The sequence below is a fragment of the Mytilus californianus genome, unplaced genomic scaffold, assembly GCF_021869535.1.
Source record: "Mytilus californianus isolate M0D057914Y unplaced genomic scaffold, xbMytCali1.0.p SCAF_30, whole genome shotgun sequence".
NCBI lineage: Eukaryota > Metazoa > Mollusca > Bivalvia > Mytilida > Mytilidae > Mytilus > Mytilus californianus.
In genome coordinates this window covers 2,601,518-2,617,350 of record NW_026262680.1, presented here as the reverse complement: position 1 = coordinate 2,617,350, position 15,833 = coordinate 2,601,518, and the positions used below count along the sequence as shown (strand labels likewise).

General features: G+C 32.3%; 1 protein-coding gene across 4 annotated transcripts in view; it reads left to right on the top strand.

Annotated features, from left to right (window-relative positions):
* The window catches only part of LOC127736414 (multiple epidermal growth factor-like domains protein 6), a 133,487-nt gene that overhangs the window by 83,686 nt on the left and 33,968 nt on the right, over nt 1-15,833 (top strand). For 2 of the 4 annotated variants that reach the window (XM_052246957.1, XM_052246958.1), the window contains exons 5-7: nt 6,163-6,285; nt 7,080-7,202; nt 13,850-14,038. In XM_052246957.1, the coding sequence (XP_052102917.1) occupies nt 6,163-6,285; nt 7,080-7,202; nt 13,850-14,038 (435 nt within the window). Of the gene's footprint in view, nt 1-6,162; nt 6,286-7,079; nt 7,203-13,849; nt 14,039-14,758; nt 14,825-15,833 lie in introns of all 4 variants that reach the window. The other 2 variants (XM_052246956.1, XM_052246959.1) reach the window with 2 other exon arrangements.

The window sequence follows — 15,833 nt, the reverse complement described above, 5'->3', positions numbered from 1 at the left end:
TTGCCGATTGTGTCATATTCCATATCGTATGGATTTCCATGACATGTGCACGTGAGGCATGCACTGCAGGTTATGGATTTCCATGACGTGTGCACGTGAGGCATGCATTGCAGGATAGGGTCATAAAATTATACGTACTACTGTGAGTACAAAATTTGAGCTCGAAACACCTAATCCAGCATTTTGATTGGTTGATTTCTGTGGCTTGAGTACGATAATTGTATCTCGATCCGTTTCGGAGTTCATGCGATTCTCTCAGAGTTTTTCTCTTGCTTGTCTTCTTCCACATAGATCCAGCATTTTGATTGGATGATTTCTGTGTCTTGAATACGATAATTGTATCTCGCCCCGTTTTGGAGTTCATGCGATTTTCTCAGCGCTTTTCTCTTGATTGTCTTATTCCACATGGATGTACAAGTAAAGATAAGTTCCTCATTGAAAAATTAAGAGATTACTTAGAAACAAAGGTTCCAACTCTCTCAGCCAAGATTGACCTTAGCCTAATTTAGCTATGACTTTCAGGTCCTTTTTGCGCATATAGCTTCAAACGTTTCTACGTTTTACTACATCCTTGACCTTTCTCATGTTTGAGTTAGAGCGTTTTTGATGAAGGTAAATCAAGAAAAGCCCACCGGATACGCCAAATTTATATATCAAGTGTTATTTGCTCTTATAGTTGATGTGTTTCCCTCGGTTTTGGTTTGTGACCCGGATTTGTTTTCGCTTCATCGATTAATGACTTTTGAACAGCGGTATACTACTGTTGCCTCTATTTTCAACTCATCACATACTTCTTGAATAATATGTATCTGGTAAGCTCGTGACGAAAGTTTTTAAAAAGAAAATTATAAGATATCAAAGGGCATATTAAAACCTGAGTTTCCAGGCATGTTAAAAAGTTTAAACCCGTTGCATTTGTATGCATCTGTCCTAAGTCAGGAGCCTTTTGTTCAGTGGTTGTCGTTTGTTGGTGTGGTTCATAAGTGTTTCTCTTTTTTTAGGTAAATTAGACCGTTGGTTTTCCTGTTTGAATTGTTTTACACTAGTCATTTTGGGGCCCTTTATAACTTACTGTTCGGTGTGAGCCAAGGCTCCGTGTTGAAGGCCGTACTTTGACCTATAATTGTTTACTTTTTACACATTGTGACTTGGATGGAGAGTTGTCTCATTGGCACTCATACCACATCTTCTTATTTATAATGAATGTCATAGAACTTTAACTTTTGACCATTGTTCGTCAGGTACGCTCGTTCATAGTTCAGTTTGAACGACTTGTTCGTATTTTGTTTTCTTGAGAATCTTTTATTCTTTCTTTTCTTTTATAGTTATGTAATTTAAATGGAAACTTTGATTACATGCAGATTAAAAATATTATAATACGTTTTAGGACGTGTTAAACACTAAATAAGCTTGTAATGAGATATTTATGAACGCTTCACAAATAGAACGACATTATTGCGTACTGCATAAGAGTAACTGTAACTTAAGAAGCATAATTATATAACTTGATATTTTAACGACGCCTTTTGCAATTTTGCAATAAACATTTACATATTTAGTAGTTTGACATTTAATGAAATGAAAATGAAAGGATAATCCATTTAGAAAATAATACCATTTAGAAGATACCTGCATATGTTCATCGTGTAACGGCATTGAAAGTTTATCTTTTGAAAGAGCGAGAACTGCGTATTTAAACCGCCTTTGAAAATACCATTGAACTTTCATCTTCAGATTACAGATTGTCGCTTGTGGATGTACTTGTTCCCTAAGAAATTTAATTCTGTATCTCTTTTGTTTGCATTGGGATGGCTTAGTACCACAGTAAAAAAATCATTGAAATAAAAGGAAGGCAAATGCTAATGAAGAACTATTCCTTTCTTCATTTTTGTTTGAATACCATTTATCGTATATTATTCTATGTTTGAAGTAATTGAATGATAAGATATTATCTAAAAGGCAATCGTAATAAATTCAATAACACTGACCTTTCGATCCAAAAGATTAGAAAACCATGCTTTTACTTTCGTTTCTAAAATCCGAAAAATGACGGTCAAAGATACGTTTTCTTTTTCATTGTATCTCAGCCGATGTACTTCCAAAAAGTATACATGTTTGTAGAATTACACTGTAAATTGAAACTAACACGTCATAAAATATAGATGTATAAGAAGTTTGCTAATGAAATCCCCTGATTTTATTGGCAATTAACAATACAGCGATGAACTTTAGTGCCATTGTTGTAACACTAAGGGACATTGTTAACAACTATTAGTGAAATAAAATATCTGAAGTTGAAAAAAAAAAAGAAAGAAAGACTTTTACCTTTTTATCAATATTGTATCTTACATTTTTCTATATTATTGTTTAAAAAAGTAATTCGGTGGTCTGTAGTTGTTTGAGGGGGATTACCCTCTTTTGAAATGTGAAAAAAAACGAAGAAAAAGAATCAGCCAAGGAAATGTCTGGCATACATGTTTGTAGGCGTGTATCATTACGAGAAAACCAGAGTATCTCGAAAGGTTTTTAAAACAGAAAGTAAAACGGAGCGTTTGCAGATCTTTGTAAGCTAAGCGTAGACACAGGATCTGAGTTTAAATCAGATTAAAGATAATTTTTATCAAGAATCAATCATTATGATGATTGTTCTTATGTTAGAAACAAAATACTCTAACGCATATAATTTTTAAAAGTTTTACCAATTCGTCGTAAATTTCCTTACCATCATTCACCAAAATGGAACCACCGTCAATACAAAAACTAACTGACAATCATTTGTACATTTGATTCAGTGACATATCTCCCATTTATTGAGTGATTTTTTTGTAAACTATATTTCATTATTTCACAATTAAACATAAATGCAAGGATATAAGTTTACTTTATCTAGAGGTCGTGGATTCGATCCCCGGCCAGTTCAAACAAAAGACTTTCAAATTGGTATTTGCTAGGCACGTAAGAGCAAATACAGATTGGCTCCGAGTGAGAATGGTGTGACAAGTGGGTGGCAAGTGTTCCTGTGGACCTTTTACCTTGTGAACTAGCACGTTGAAAATCCGGCTCAGCGTTTCGGTCTTGTAAGAAGAAGGGTTCATGATCACATCGTATTAACATAGATATAAGAAGATGTGGTATGAGTGCCAATGAGACAACTCTTTATCCAAGTCAAAATTTATAAAAGTAAACCAATATAGGTCAAAGTACGGTCTTCATGTTGTGATGTTACACTATTGTTTCAGAAAAAGAGTGAAGGTTTGGTACCATTAAAACGTTTAAACCCGCTGCATTTGTTTGCACCTGTCCTAAGTCAGGAATCTGATGTTCAGTAGTTGTCGTTTGTTGATGTGGTTCATAAGTGTTTCTCGTTTCTCGTTTTTTATATAGATTAGACCGTTGGTTTTCCCGTTTGAATGGTTTTACACTAGTAATTTTGGGGGCCCTTTATAGCTTATTGTTCGGTGTGAGCCAAGGCTCCGTGTTGAAGACCGTACTGTGACCTATAATGGTTTACTTTTATAAATTTTGACTTGGATGGAGAGTTGTCTCATTGGCACTCATACCACATCTTCTTATATCTATTCAACACGTAGCCTTGGCTCACACCGAACAGCAAGCTATAAAGGGCCCCACAAATTACTAGTGTAAAACAATTCAAACGGGAAAACCAATGGTCTAATCTATATAAAAAAAACGAGAAACGAGAACATTATGAACCACATCAACAAACGACAACTACTGAACATCAGATTCCTGACTTAGGACAGGTGCATACAATGTTCTCGTCCTAAAAATGCATTTAACTTGTCACTAGATGTTAAACAGCCATCAATCATCATCACCACCATCACTGATGACACATTTATTGCCGAAATGTGCATCTGGTGCAGTAAAATTGGTACCGTTTATGTTATATTAATTCTACATATCTAAAGTTTATAAACAAGATTTGTAATGAACAGACCTTTGTTTCTTATTTTTATTTACAGTATATAAACAGTGTATCGCAATAAAGCACATTTTGTTTCATTTTGATGTAATTAATTTAAATGTTTTTTATATCATTAAACATGTAAGAAAAAATAATTAATATGTAATATTGAATTATTTTCTTTACTTTTGTAATCATTTTCTTCATTAGCTTAGCACATGCATTTGTAAGACATTTCCCTTTATTCGATCTCTCAAACTAGCAGTTTGCATGAAAGTACACACAAATCTGAATTTATGATTGCTCTTATCAAACATCCCAATGTCTTTTTGGGTAAGGCTTAATATTTAATGACAAAATTGTAAAATTAGGTTATTGTCCCCCGCGTAACGCGTTGCAGGGGACATAGAAATACCGGGCGGGCGTCCGTCCGTCATTCCGCCCGGTCTTGTTAGCGCTCTCACAGGTACAATTAATGCCAGATTTTTATAAAACTTATACTATAGATTAATATCAGCAATATCTCTGACAAGTTCTATAATGGTGGCCGATCGACTTTTTTTAAAAGAGTTATGCCCCTTGGAAATATTAAATTTATGGAATATGGCCTCGTTAGCGCTCTCAAGGGTACAATTTTTGCCAGATTTTTATAAAACTTATACTATAGGTTAATATTAGCAATATCTCGGACAAGTTTTATAATGGTGGACGATCGACTTTTTTAAAAAGATTTATGACACTTGGAAATATTAAATTTATGGAAAATGGCCTCGTTAGCGCTCTCACTGGTACAATGTTTTATAAACTTATAGTATACTATAAGTAATGCCCGAGAAGGTCTGTTTGAAATATTTAGTATACAATAAAAAAAACTTTTTTGTCCCCCGCGCACGCTTTTTATTTATAAATTGTTTAAAGAACCAAAAAAAAAAAGTTTTTTTTTTTTTAGTTATTGCCCCTGGATAGATAAAATATGTGCAATGCGGGGGACATTGGTACTCTGTTTTTGTCGTTTCCTTCAATGCAGCAATTTTGAAAGCCCAGTCAACATTGAAACATTTTGATATCAATATCTGACAGACTAGCTAGTCACTGTGAGACTAGTACCTTGTGAACATAATGATGATGTTATTTGAAAGATTTATAATACTTTTTCCAGTTTATAATTCAAATATTTATAAAAGTGTTCTTATCGCACATTTCCTTTCTTCGTATAGACTGACAAATCTGTCTCAAATCTGATCGATATCAAGCCAGGGGACATCACTCGACAGTAAATTCTGTGCACAACTTCGACATATGCATACAGTATGTCAACAGTAAAATTATTCAATCTATTAAAGTTTCTATTATTATTCTTTTTATCTACAGTTTCTGCTTCATTTACATTTTGTTTTGAATAAATTATATCATTGCCTTCATTATATAGTCATCCAATCCATCACAGAGCGAGAACATTCACCGATAAAATCATTTTCTACGATAAATATTCTTAAAGTGTTTCAACATTTATAATTTATCTTGTCTTGCATAATTTTAGAATCTTTGCTGTTTATGCTCTAGATTTAAATTTCATATTGTTAAACGATATAGGAGATTGACTTGATTGCCAAAAAGGAAGTGCAAATATATCTTGTACATGTAAAGATATTACACCAACTTTATCTATATAACATTCTTTGAATGCTGTTAAACGAGAAAGGTGTTGAAATACATAATCCAGTCTAGTTGGGAACTTTTAAACTTTTTGCTTTTGTTTTAAATTCTCTGTGAAAAACACCTGCATTATTTCACCCTTGAAAGTATACAGTCACACCTTATATCGGTGATGTATGTATTATAAGTGAATTATGCTGCTGGTGTTTGGAATAATTTATTGGCACCAAATGAAATCAAGTCTCGTTCGCGTTTGGGTTTCGAAATGATAAAATATCTATGCCTCTTGTGTTATTTGTTGCAAATGTAATTTCTTATGAATGCAATAGAAAAGGAAAAAAAAAATAATACTGGAAGACTTCATCTTTTGATTTTACAGTCGCTTTCTCGACGCCAGAAAATTAACTTGGCGACAGTAAAATTAACGATTGGACGTCGGGCGAGTACAACAAAAATGTCTTTTGAGTTTATGAATATAAACAGAAGGGGCGGGGAGGGGGGGGGGCAACATTGTCAAAACCAAACAAACAACACACAACAATATTTACCTTAATGTTGTCACGGTTGATTTATTTCAGATGTTGACGAGTGTCGAGTAAACAACGGCAATTGCGAACATAAGTGCTTCAATTCCATTGGTTCATTTTACTGTGGTTGTCATGAAGGTTTCCAGTTGGCAGAAGATGACAAAAGATGTATTGGTAAGAAAAAATCCGAAAATATTTTTTAAAAATCCGAAATTTGAAACAAAGAAAAAACTTGGATAAAACAATCTGTCGGTAATATGGCTGGTGTTTATAAATTGTTAAGCAGTTTAACCCGTTCATCCAACATTTTTCATAAAAAAGAACAAAATAACCGTAGAAATATTTCCCTTAAAAAACACCTATGTAAAAAAGAGACAGAAGATACCAGAGAGACAATATCATATTTCATAAGTAGACAGAAACCGACAACATCATAATACAAGCGAAAAACAACGAAAAGACAACACCAGTCCATGTAGACCTTGGGTCATCTCAGGTGGTCTGGAAGGGGAAGATAAACAGACAACAGTCCATTAAATAATCTCATAAATCTAAAAAATTGAAAACAACACGTTTAATAATTTCATGCGTCCGAAGCGCTTTTCTGGATTTACCTTCATCAGGAACGCTCAATGCCAAACATTTGAAATCCGAGGGATGTATAAGTACCGAAACAGTTGAAGAGCTATATGACAAAAATACCTAGAACAAATAGCCAAATTCATCTAAGGTCAACTTTGCCTAAAGTGTGAGCAACACGAACCCCAAAAGACACGGCGGTGAACTCGACTGCTCTCTTCTACTTTATTTGGGTTGTGTTGGAAATTTGTCATTGGCAATCGTACAGTATATTCTTATTTTTTATATCAGTATCCCTAGAAGTGTTATCAATTTATAATCTCTAAATAAAATAATCCGGGGTGGAGTTCTTTTTAATAAACCATCATAATTGTTAAATGCATTTGTAGATATTGATGAATGTTCAACAAGAAATGGTGGATGTCAACACAAATGTCAGAACAGCCATGGTGGTTTTATTTGTCTTTGTCCAGACGGATATCGTCTGCATGCTGATGGTAGAACCTGTATTGGTAAGAAGCTAGTCATTTCGTACCTTAACCATTTCGTACCCAAAACTATCATCTCGTACCCTAAATTTTCCATGATGATGATATGGGCCGACTGTATATACAATTTCGTACCACATAAACTTACTACATGTATAGTGTTTCGAATTATATATTTGTAAGCAATAAATCACAGATTAAATTTCTATTTCAGTCCAAATGTTTTTTTTCTTTTTGCCGAATTATCGTTTTTATGATCGAAAATTTAATAGTTTTGCTTACATATATTTCCATATTTTTTCGCTTGTCTTTGCGTTTGGTTGTGTCAGGTCAAGTTTTCGCTGAACTAATATATTAAACACCCCTTAGGTCTACAGGCATATAATGTACTTGCCCGCAATTTGAAGTGTTCGTTATTGGGCTTTCAATCCGCCCGTCACATATTGTTTAAGATCGTCGGTATTGTTTGTATGTACATTTTGTAGATATGAAATGACAAGTTTATGACAAAGTTTTGTTCTGTTATGGTTGAGCACGAGGTGAATTTAGACTTGTTCATATTTATAATGGATCCTAGCCGAGAGAGTTGTATGGTATCGCCGTAACTACTTTTAGAATAATGACTTGGCAGTAGGGTGATACAAGAAAAAATATCATGTGAAGTAAAATGGAATATGATATAGCTGCCATTGTAACAGTAAAATTTGCTTGCATAAATGAAGTATTTTTGTCTCTGATCAATGTAGAAGGCTTACTATTCATCTATGTGTAAAAGAAACACAATCGAAACATCTGGTAATTTCAAAGCAGACAACATTTGAAAAATGTTTTCGGAAGTGTCATTATTGCATTTCGTTCTATTTATAGTACAAACCTGTTTGTCTGGATTGCTGTAAGAATTCTTTAATAAAAATGACAGCTGCATTTAATCTCACACAAATTAAACATATGAGAAAATGAGTTATAAGTACAACAGCTTCTCATAAATTTTTGGAAATTAATTCAAAGAAACGTGAACCCGCTAGTTGAATAATGTAAAATATTCGTTTGTACTTTTAAGTACCGTAAGTTGGTCAATGTCATTATGAAATTGGTTAATCAAACATGTTTTAAATGGGTGAAAAATCGAGATAAACATGAACTATATAATATACATATTGGTTCATGATAACTAATAGCAAGTATCATATCTCTAATTCGTCTCGGTGATATTACATTCAATTAAGTAACAAACTCGGTATAGCTTCACATCAAACGTTATGATTTAAGAAAATGTGTCGTTGCATTTATGTTTTATCCAGTCTGATTGCTTCGCAGCACGGTGCGAAGCTATTAATTTCATTCTATATTCACGCCATCTTGAAATTTTAACTTTACAAATATTGGTTTTGATTGGTTGCCTTATGAAGTGGCTGGGGTTCTATTGGCTAGAAAGAGATATATAATTGGGAACCTGTCTCGGATAGGAGAAGATATTTTATACGGAAGAAAAATTACAGTGTGGGTATAAAAAACCCGATCAACAATTATTGCTTCATGCTGACGTGCAATGTAATTTGTGAGACTGCGAAACACTCCGTACCTTTTTTATAGGTTAAAAAATTGAAAACAACACGTTTAATAATTTCATGCGTCCGAAGCGCTTTTCTAGATTTACCTTCATCAGGAACGCTCAAAGCCAAACATTTGAAATCCGAGGGATGTAAACTTGTTATACTATTGTTTGTAACGTCATACGTTCGAAGTCGGACGGTGCTCCAGTTAAGAGAAACCTCCCAAGAAATATGCACAACTTTGAATAGCGTAGTTTCGTTTTTTTTTAAAGTTTTATTCGTTGAAATTGAGTTATATATCATGCCTATTTTTAATTGTTAAACCTTTCTGTTCATTTTTTTCTTGAAACAATATTCATATTATATTTTTCTTGGTTCTTACTTTGTTCTAAAACCTAAACTTTTCAACACAAAAACGATACAAATCACGCCACAAATCCTGGAAACCAATACAATGATTTAAAAATTTATGTCGTCTCCACAACATAAGCTATATTAGATTAATATTAATAAAAAAGAACACACATTTTGCTTGCATGTCCTATATTTTACAAGATATACAATAAAAATAAAATCAAATAAAGGCAGAAAACGTCAATTTGATTTGACATGGCGTTATATGGTAAGGTGTTTAAAGGACCAGTTATCAAGAAATAAATTTTTATGACTAGAATTTGCATTTGGTCTGTATGGGTTTACACAATAGAGAAAAATAGGCAAACAAAACAAATAAAGAATACAGAATAATGGGCAAAATAATAAAGAATAGAGGAAAAACGGTTTAAGGTGGTACCTAACACTACGGGGAGATAACTCTGTAAAAATCAGCTAAACGTTTTAATCACGTTGTATTGTTAAGGAAATATTAAGCTTCTCAATGATCAAAATTAGTGTTCGTCAAACTGCTATATAACCAATGAAATTTTTCTGATAAAATGGTTGGTTCAAATTTTTTGAAATTTTTATATTTTTGTCAAAGGGTCAAAGTAAACATTTTGTCAAAATTTTATGAAAATTAAACGAGCCAAATTAATATAAGTCAAGGTGTTGGGTACCACCTTAAACAATTAAAGAATGAATCAACGAAGGACCCCCCCAATTCTGACCCTTTTGCATCCTGTGCATACACGAACTGGGCGTAGTAATAGTTTGATACTCTTTCCTTCGCCGTATTGAGGTGAACTTGTTTAGCCTATTTATACATGTTATATGAAACATTTTATGTGTTTTAAGTATAAACACTTCAGCTACTTAACGTCTCACAGGGAAATCATACTATATAACAATTTATTAGCTTGTAACAGCTTCAGATTGATTGATATTGCTACTATGAGTAATAATTATATAATAAGTTTGATTTCAAACGATGCAGGTTTAGTGATAAAATACCTCTTTGATTATGCAATTATGCATGTTTTTCTGAAAACACGTGAAACATAAAACTCACAAGAATAATATCAAAATAGAATATAAAAAGTTGTTTTATTTCGAATTCTTTTATTTATGCATCATAGCATCTGGATTTAATTTTGTAGGAATTTTTTTCGAATGTAGTCGGTCAACTTTTGAAATGAAACATGCTAAACATGCTTGACATGCTTTACATTCTGTGTTGTAAATATTCTTTTCAGTTTCAGAACAAATCGTGCATATTATATTGCGTAGTTAATGGGGCCACTGAGGGAACAAAAAAGTCCATAAATTTTGTAGCAAATTTTAGAAATAAGAAAAAGTAAAAATTTCTTATCAAATGCAAACTGTTAAACATCAAAAGTGTTTATAACGAAAAGTTGGTAGTACCTTTAATGGGGAATGTATTCAAACTCATGATCTGAGTCGATTCAATTATGAAGATCTTTGCTTGGAAATTTAAACAAATCAAAACGTTAACCAAGGTTTAAAAAATTGATACCGTATATTTTCCATTACAGCATCAGTCGAGGTAAAACTAATTAACGCCATCAATATTGTTCAAATGAGCAAATCTGAGTATTTAAAGACGTCAGGTTATAAAAGCTTTTTCTTTTTCCTTCCTATTACACATGTAACTTCTATTTTCTTCCTTTTGTTTGGGTTGTGTATTTATTCAATTTTATTTTTTGTTGTTGGGGATATCTTGATATGAACATAGCCACTGCATACATCATATTTCCTTTCTTTCGTTTTTATATTGCGGAATGAACCTGAATAATTCATTCCCCCCTCCCCCTCCATGACCGATCTCTCCTTATATAGAAACAGTGTCAACGTATATTTGTTCCTCCAACCCGAAGTTCTTCCAGTGGAAAAAAATAAAATAACAAAATACCGAACCCCAAGGAAAATATAAAACGGAAAGTCCTTTATAAAATGGCAAAATCAAAAACTCAAGCGCATCAAACGAATGGAAAACAACTGTCATATTCCTGACTTGGTACAGGTATTTCCGTATGTAAAAAATGGAAATGATACCGTAGAGTAGCGAATTATATAACGACTGAATTATTCGGGGAAGTGCTGAAAGTCAATTAATTTTTACCAGGGTTAGTCAGAACAGAAATTTAGTACAATTAACAGTATACTCATAATGTTTTTGTAGATCTATAGAAATGGTGAGCAAGGGTAGATAACATTGAGTGCTTTATCACTATTTTTTTTTAAAATTATGTATTGGAGAATATCGCAATGTTTCTTAGTTAAGAACCTTCTAGGTGTGGTACTTTATTAAACCCATTGAACCGATGGTATTGCACCTATATGTGTGGTCATCTGGACACTGAATAGCAAATTTAAACTTTTCTCAGGTAGCGAACAGAGTATAATAACAATTTCGTCGTGGGTCATTTTTTACTGTGTGTCCATAATGGATTAAATGTCAGTTTATCACCCTAACAAGTTGTAAATTTGATTATGGCGATTTTAAGTATAGGTTCTGAATTAAATGTTTTGATTTCTAGACATCAGTCAAACGATTTATTGTTTGTTTTCTGATCCGTTTTTGTCCATTCGATTTATCACCACTTGTATTTGGAAGAATGTATCTCTTGTTTGTCAATGAGACTTGTCTCAATTAGCATTCAAACGAAAATTTATTGGGTTGCTCAAACCGATAGATATCAAATTCATCTTCTTGTTTAATTGTTAATATCAAGTATCTCCACAGGTTAACCGAGGCCATGTAAACGAGACCATTTAAGGGATTGTCAGTTCAATTTTTAACGCTAGGATTTCAGTTTGCTATTTATTTCATTTTTATTATTATGTTAAAATGTTTATGAGAACAGCTATAGATCACCCTTATTTATAGTTTGTTGTACCCGCAACCAGATGTTTATTTTAACAATAAACAACAGTATGTGTTTCGATGAATCACTAATATTTCTTTTGAAGGTTGGAAGGGTAATAAAGTCGTAGTACGAATCGATTGTAAAAGTGAATTCAACAAAACGAAAACAAACATAGCGTTAATTGTATATGAACAAATTAGCAATTATTGTACTTTTAGTTTATTTGTAAAAAGCATTTTGTGTTAAAACAAATGTGTTTATCAATATGCAATTGCTAATGTCTTTTTGCAAAAGAGATAAATGTTGACATAAATAGAGCATGTTCTGCAAGACTACGTGTAAAGAAGATTCGAAAGATGGAAGAATTCAACAATGATAAATGTTGTTGCTACAGCTGGCGTCTTTGTGTCTTTTATATAGTCGTAAGCGATTGAGAATATTTGAGTGGCCAATTAATGATTGGCACCAAATTAAAACCTACAACGTGTTTCATGGTATACATATTTTCCCAGAAGCTGTTTTCTCTTTAATTGTATGATTGTTTTTTTCTTTGTCCAGTCGCTCTCCCGAAAAATACAGCTATACCATTTCTTGAATATAAACTTTTATACTATTTTAAGTATATTTTTACTTATCTATGTTAGTAGTTTAATACTTGTACCTTTTATCAAACGTTTGTTTACAATTTTGAGAACTTTTGATTCATTTATGATCATTATTTGTTCGTTAAGTATTCAAATGAAAATCAAGATGGACATGTTTCCATTTTTATGCGTTGGTATGATTTCTTTAGTTTTTGACATCTGATTAATTACCCATATGTTCTATTTTGAGATTTTCAAATACAATACAGATCAAGCTTAATTTGTTCTGTGCCTATTCTTAGACATTGAATTCTGAAATGAAGCTGTATATAGATCGCTTATCTACGTGCTATAGCAGTGAGGTCTCCTCTTATGTACAAAGATCCATTTAATTTCTCAGCCATGAAATCGAATTATCGAATTCTCAGGTGTTTCAAGTATCCATGATAGCAAATGTTTATTGAAGTTTGTTTGTAAATATTTGAAAGGTGTGAATTCTTTTGTTATTGGAGAGTGAAATAATTTACAAAGTATCTCATTATAACAGTGATCAATTTTAATGAGCCTGAACATTTCCGTTTAAGAATACTTCTAGTTCGATTATTTATCTTATTCATGTTTAAAGTTTCTATCTGAAAAGATTCATTAAGCCCTGTTTAAGTATGATGCTTCAACTTACAATAAAAACGATCTTCTTCTATTACTCTCTGTTTTGAGAATTGATTGTTTGGTATTTGTATCTTTCATCTTTTTTGTAATGATGTCATTAAACGTAGAATTATATTGCTATGTGACGTAGAAACAGTTCTTTTTAACCCTGTTTCAAAGTTCCTGGCTATTTATTTGATCCGACATGAGTTTTTGTCTTTCAAATAATATGGTACTCCTGTTTTCATACTTTATATATCTACTTCTTACACAATCTCTGATGACTCCGCTCCGCTTCTTACGGTCCAACAGAGGAGCTGAGAGACTTCATATAATGTATACAACTTTGGTGTCTAAATGTCTTCTTTCTTGTTTCATTTTTTTAAATAGAATTCGTATACAACTTTCATTTTGATCGACATTCAAGAACTACTTGAAAACGGACCAATTGAAAAAAGGCATTGCATGATATAATAAAACGTCTACCTTTTCGCGTCCAGATTGGTCCTTACGTCATTTCAAATGACGCTGTGACTGCACGGCGTAATTAACAAGATATTTTTACATTTATATTCTGTACATTATTTGACAGTTTTAATTTTAGGAATAAAATTTTTCAGACAACTCGATATCAATTATTAACAATACTGTGGAATATGCACCAAGCGAAAGGAAAGAACCTCAATATGTTTCCGGTAATGCAATAAATCCACAAGGTAATGTCTATGAAAACCAGATCCAGCATCCTGCACGTAACCTTGACGACAGGCAACGCATTAACCAGATTCCTTCTGAAAACATTGATAATGGTACTAACTGCATCCTGTGTTGTTCTATTTTTCTCCAGATTTTCCATGTTTTCGGTTGTTGTTCTGCACGTTTTACCCTCAGAGGTCCTCTTTGTTGAGTTATTTCTTCCTCGTTTGTCATGTCCACCTTTCTTTAGTTTGTCCTGTAATCATCATTATTTTAAAGTTATATTTTTGTTTTTTTCTTGGTTCTTTTATTACTTCAATGTGTATTATATTTTCCGACGTTTTATTTTTCTTGCCGAGTTTGTAGTTTTCTGTCAAGCATGTTAACATTTGATACTTCTTGCGCATGCTTGATTAGATATAAAAATTAAGTTTTACAGTCAAAACCTTTCTTTTGTTTTCATATTATATGTTAGCCTCTTTCTTGTACATTGTATTTTATATTATTTTGCGTTGATGAAATGTTCATTTATATAGTATATGTATCTAATATCAATTCAAAGAAGGATAACTCTACTTCATTTTAAGTACTTTATTTCTGTTCATTTTTTTCGGTGTCTTCATTTGCATATCATATTTAGTTTTCATTAATTACTTGACACATTAGTACTGTTTCATTTTAACCATATGGACATAAAACAAGTTATAACAATCAGTCATATTATATTGAACACATTTTATGTTACTTAATTCTTTTTGGCTGATGAGTATAAAACACGTTAGAAAATCTGTCATATATATTGTACACATTTTATAATGCTTTATTCTTTTTAGCCTTTGGATATAAACCACATTATAAAGATAGGTCATATATTAAAATTGTGGACTTGCGCGTGAAGGGTAAATATATGAAGCATTTGTTCCCTTGGATGTTTTACCGTGCATATATAAACATTTGAAGCATGTGCTGTCTTAACCTAAAAATGTTTCAAATTATTAACATGAACAAGCAAATCTACTGATGCATCTTCTTCTATGAATGCTTGACTCCATTTATAAGTCATACTCTTGAACTATATCGTTTCCATGCAATTTGTTCGTAGATCTCTGACTCATCGTGAATGTTTGAATCCTTTTATATGTCAAACGCTTTATTTATATCGTTTCCATGCAAGTTGTTTATAGATCTCTTGACTCATCGTGGTGAGATTCGATCCCGCCCATATAAAACAGATTGAACGCGTTTAATGTTAATGTTAATTATTAACTGTAAAGCATGTTCATGATAATCAAATCCCACTGTTTTGTATGGTTTTGATATAAGACTTGGTATCCAGATTTTTCTGTATTGGTTCGTCTCTAACTCTTTTTGGCTTAAAGAAGTTAATCCTTCGTTGTGAGAAATGGCTGATGGACGAGTAAATACTGTGATATGAGATACATGTATGGTGAGCTCTACATCACGGTTGTATATTGATTGTTATGTTGGATCCAGAAAGATATAATTTCTATATTAAATGTTTGATTGTAAAATTGTGAGTCTCCTTTTGATTGAACACTTTAACATTTTACCGTCTTTAAATTCATTAATTCGAATAAAATGCTACTAAATTCAATACTTATGATAACAGTGATATGAAAAATAGGCTTAATTTTAAATATCAATATTCGGCAAGTGTTCTTCTTTGGTCCCTATGTAATATCTAATAAGCTATTTGACGAAGGCGAGAATGTATTTTTTTTATTAATATGCAGATATAATAACATGTATTGTAATAATCTCCTCTTTTCTTTACAGACACTATCGATTTTTGCATTAACCTAACAGTGCATGCATATCACGTTAATATATCTCATTTTCTTTTTTTATTGAAATACCAACAACATAATGTAAATAATTATTCATTTA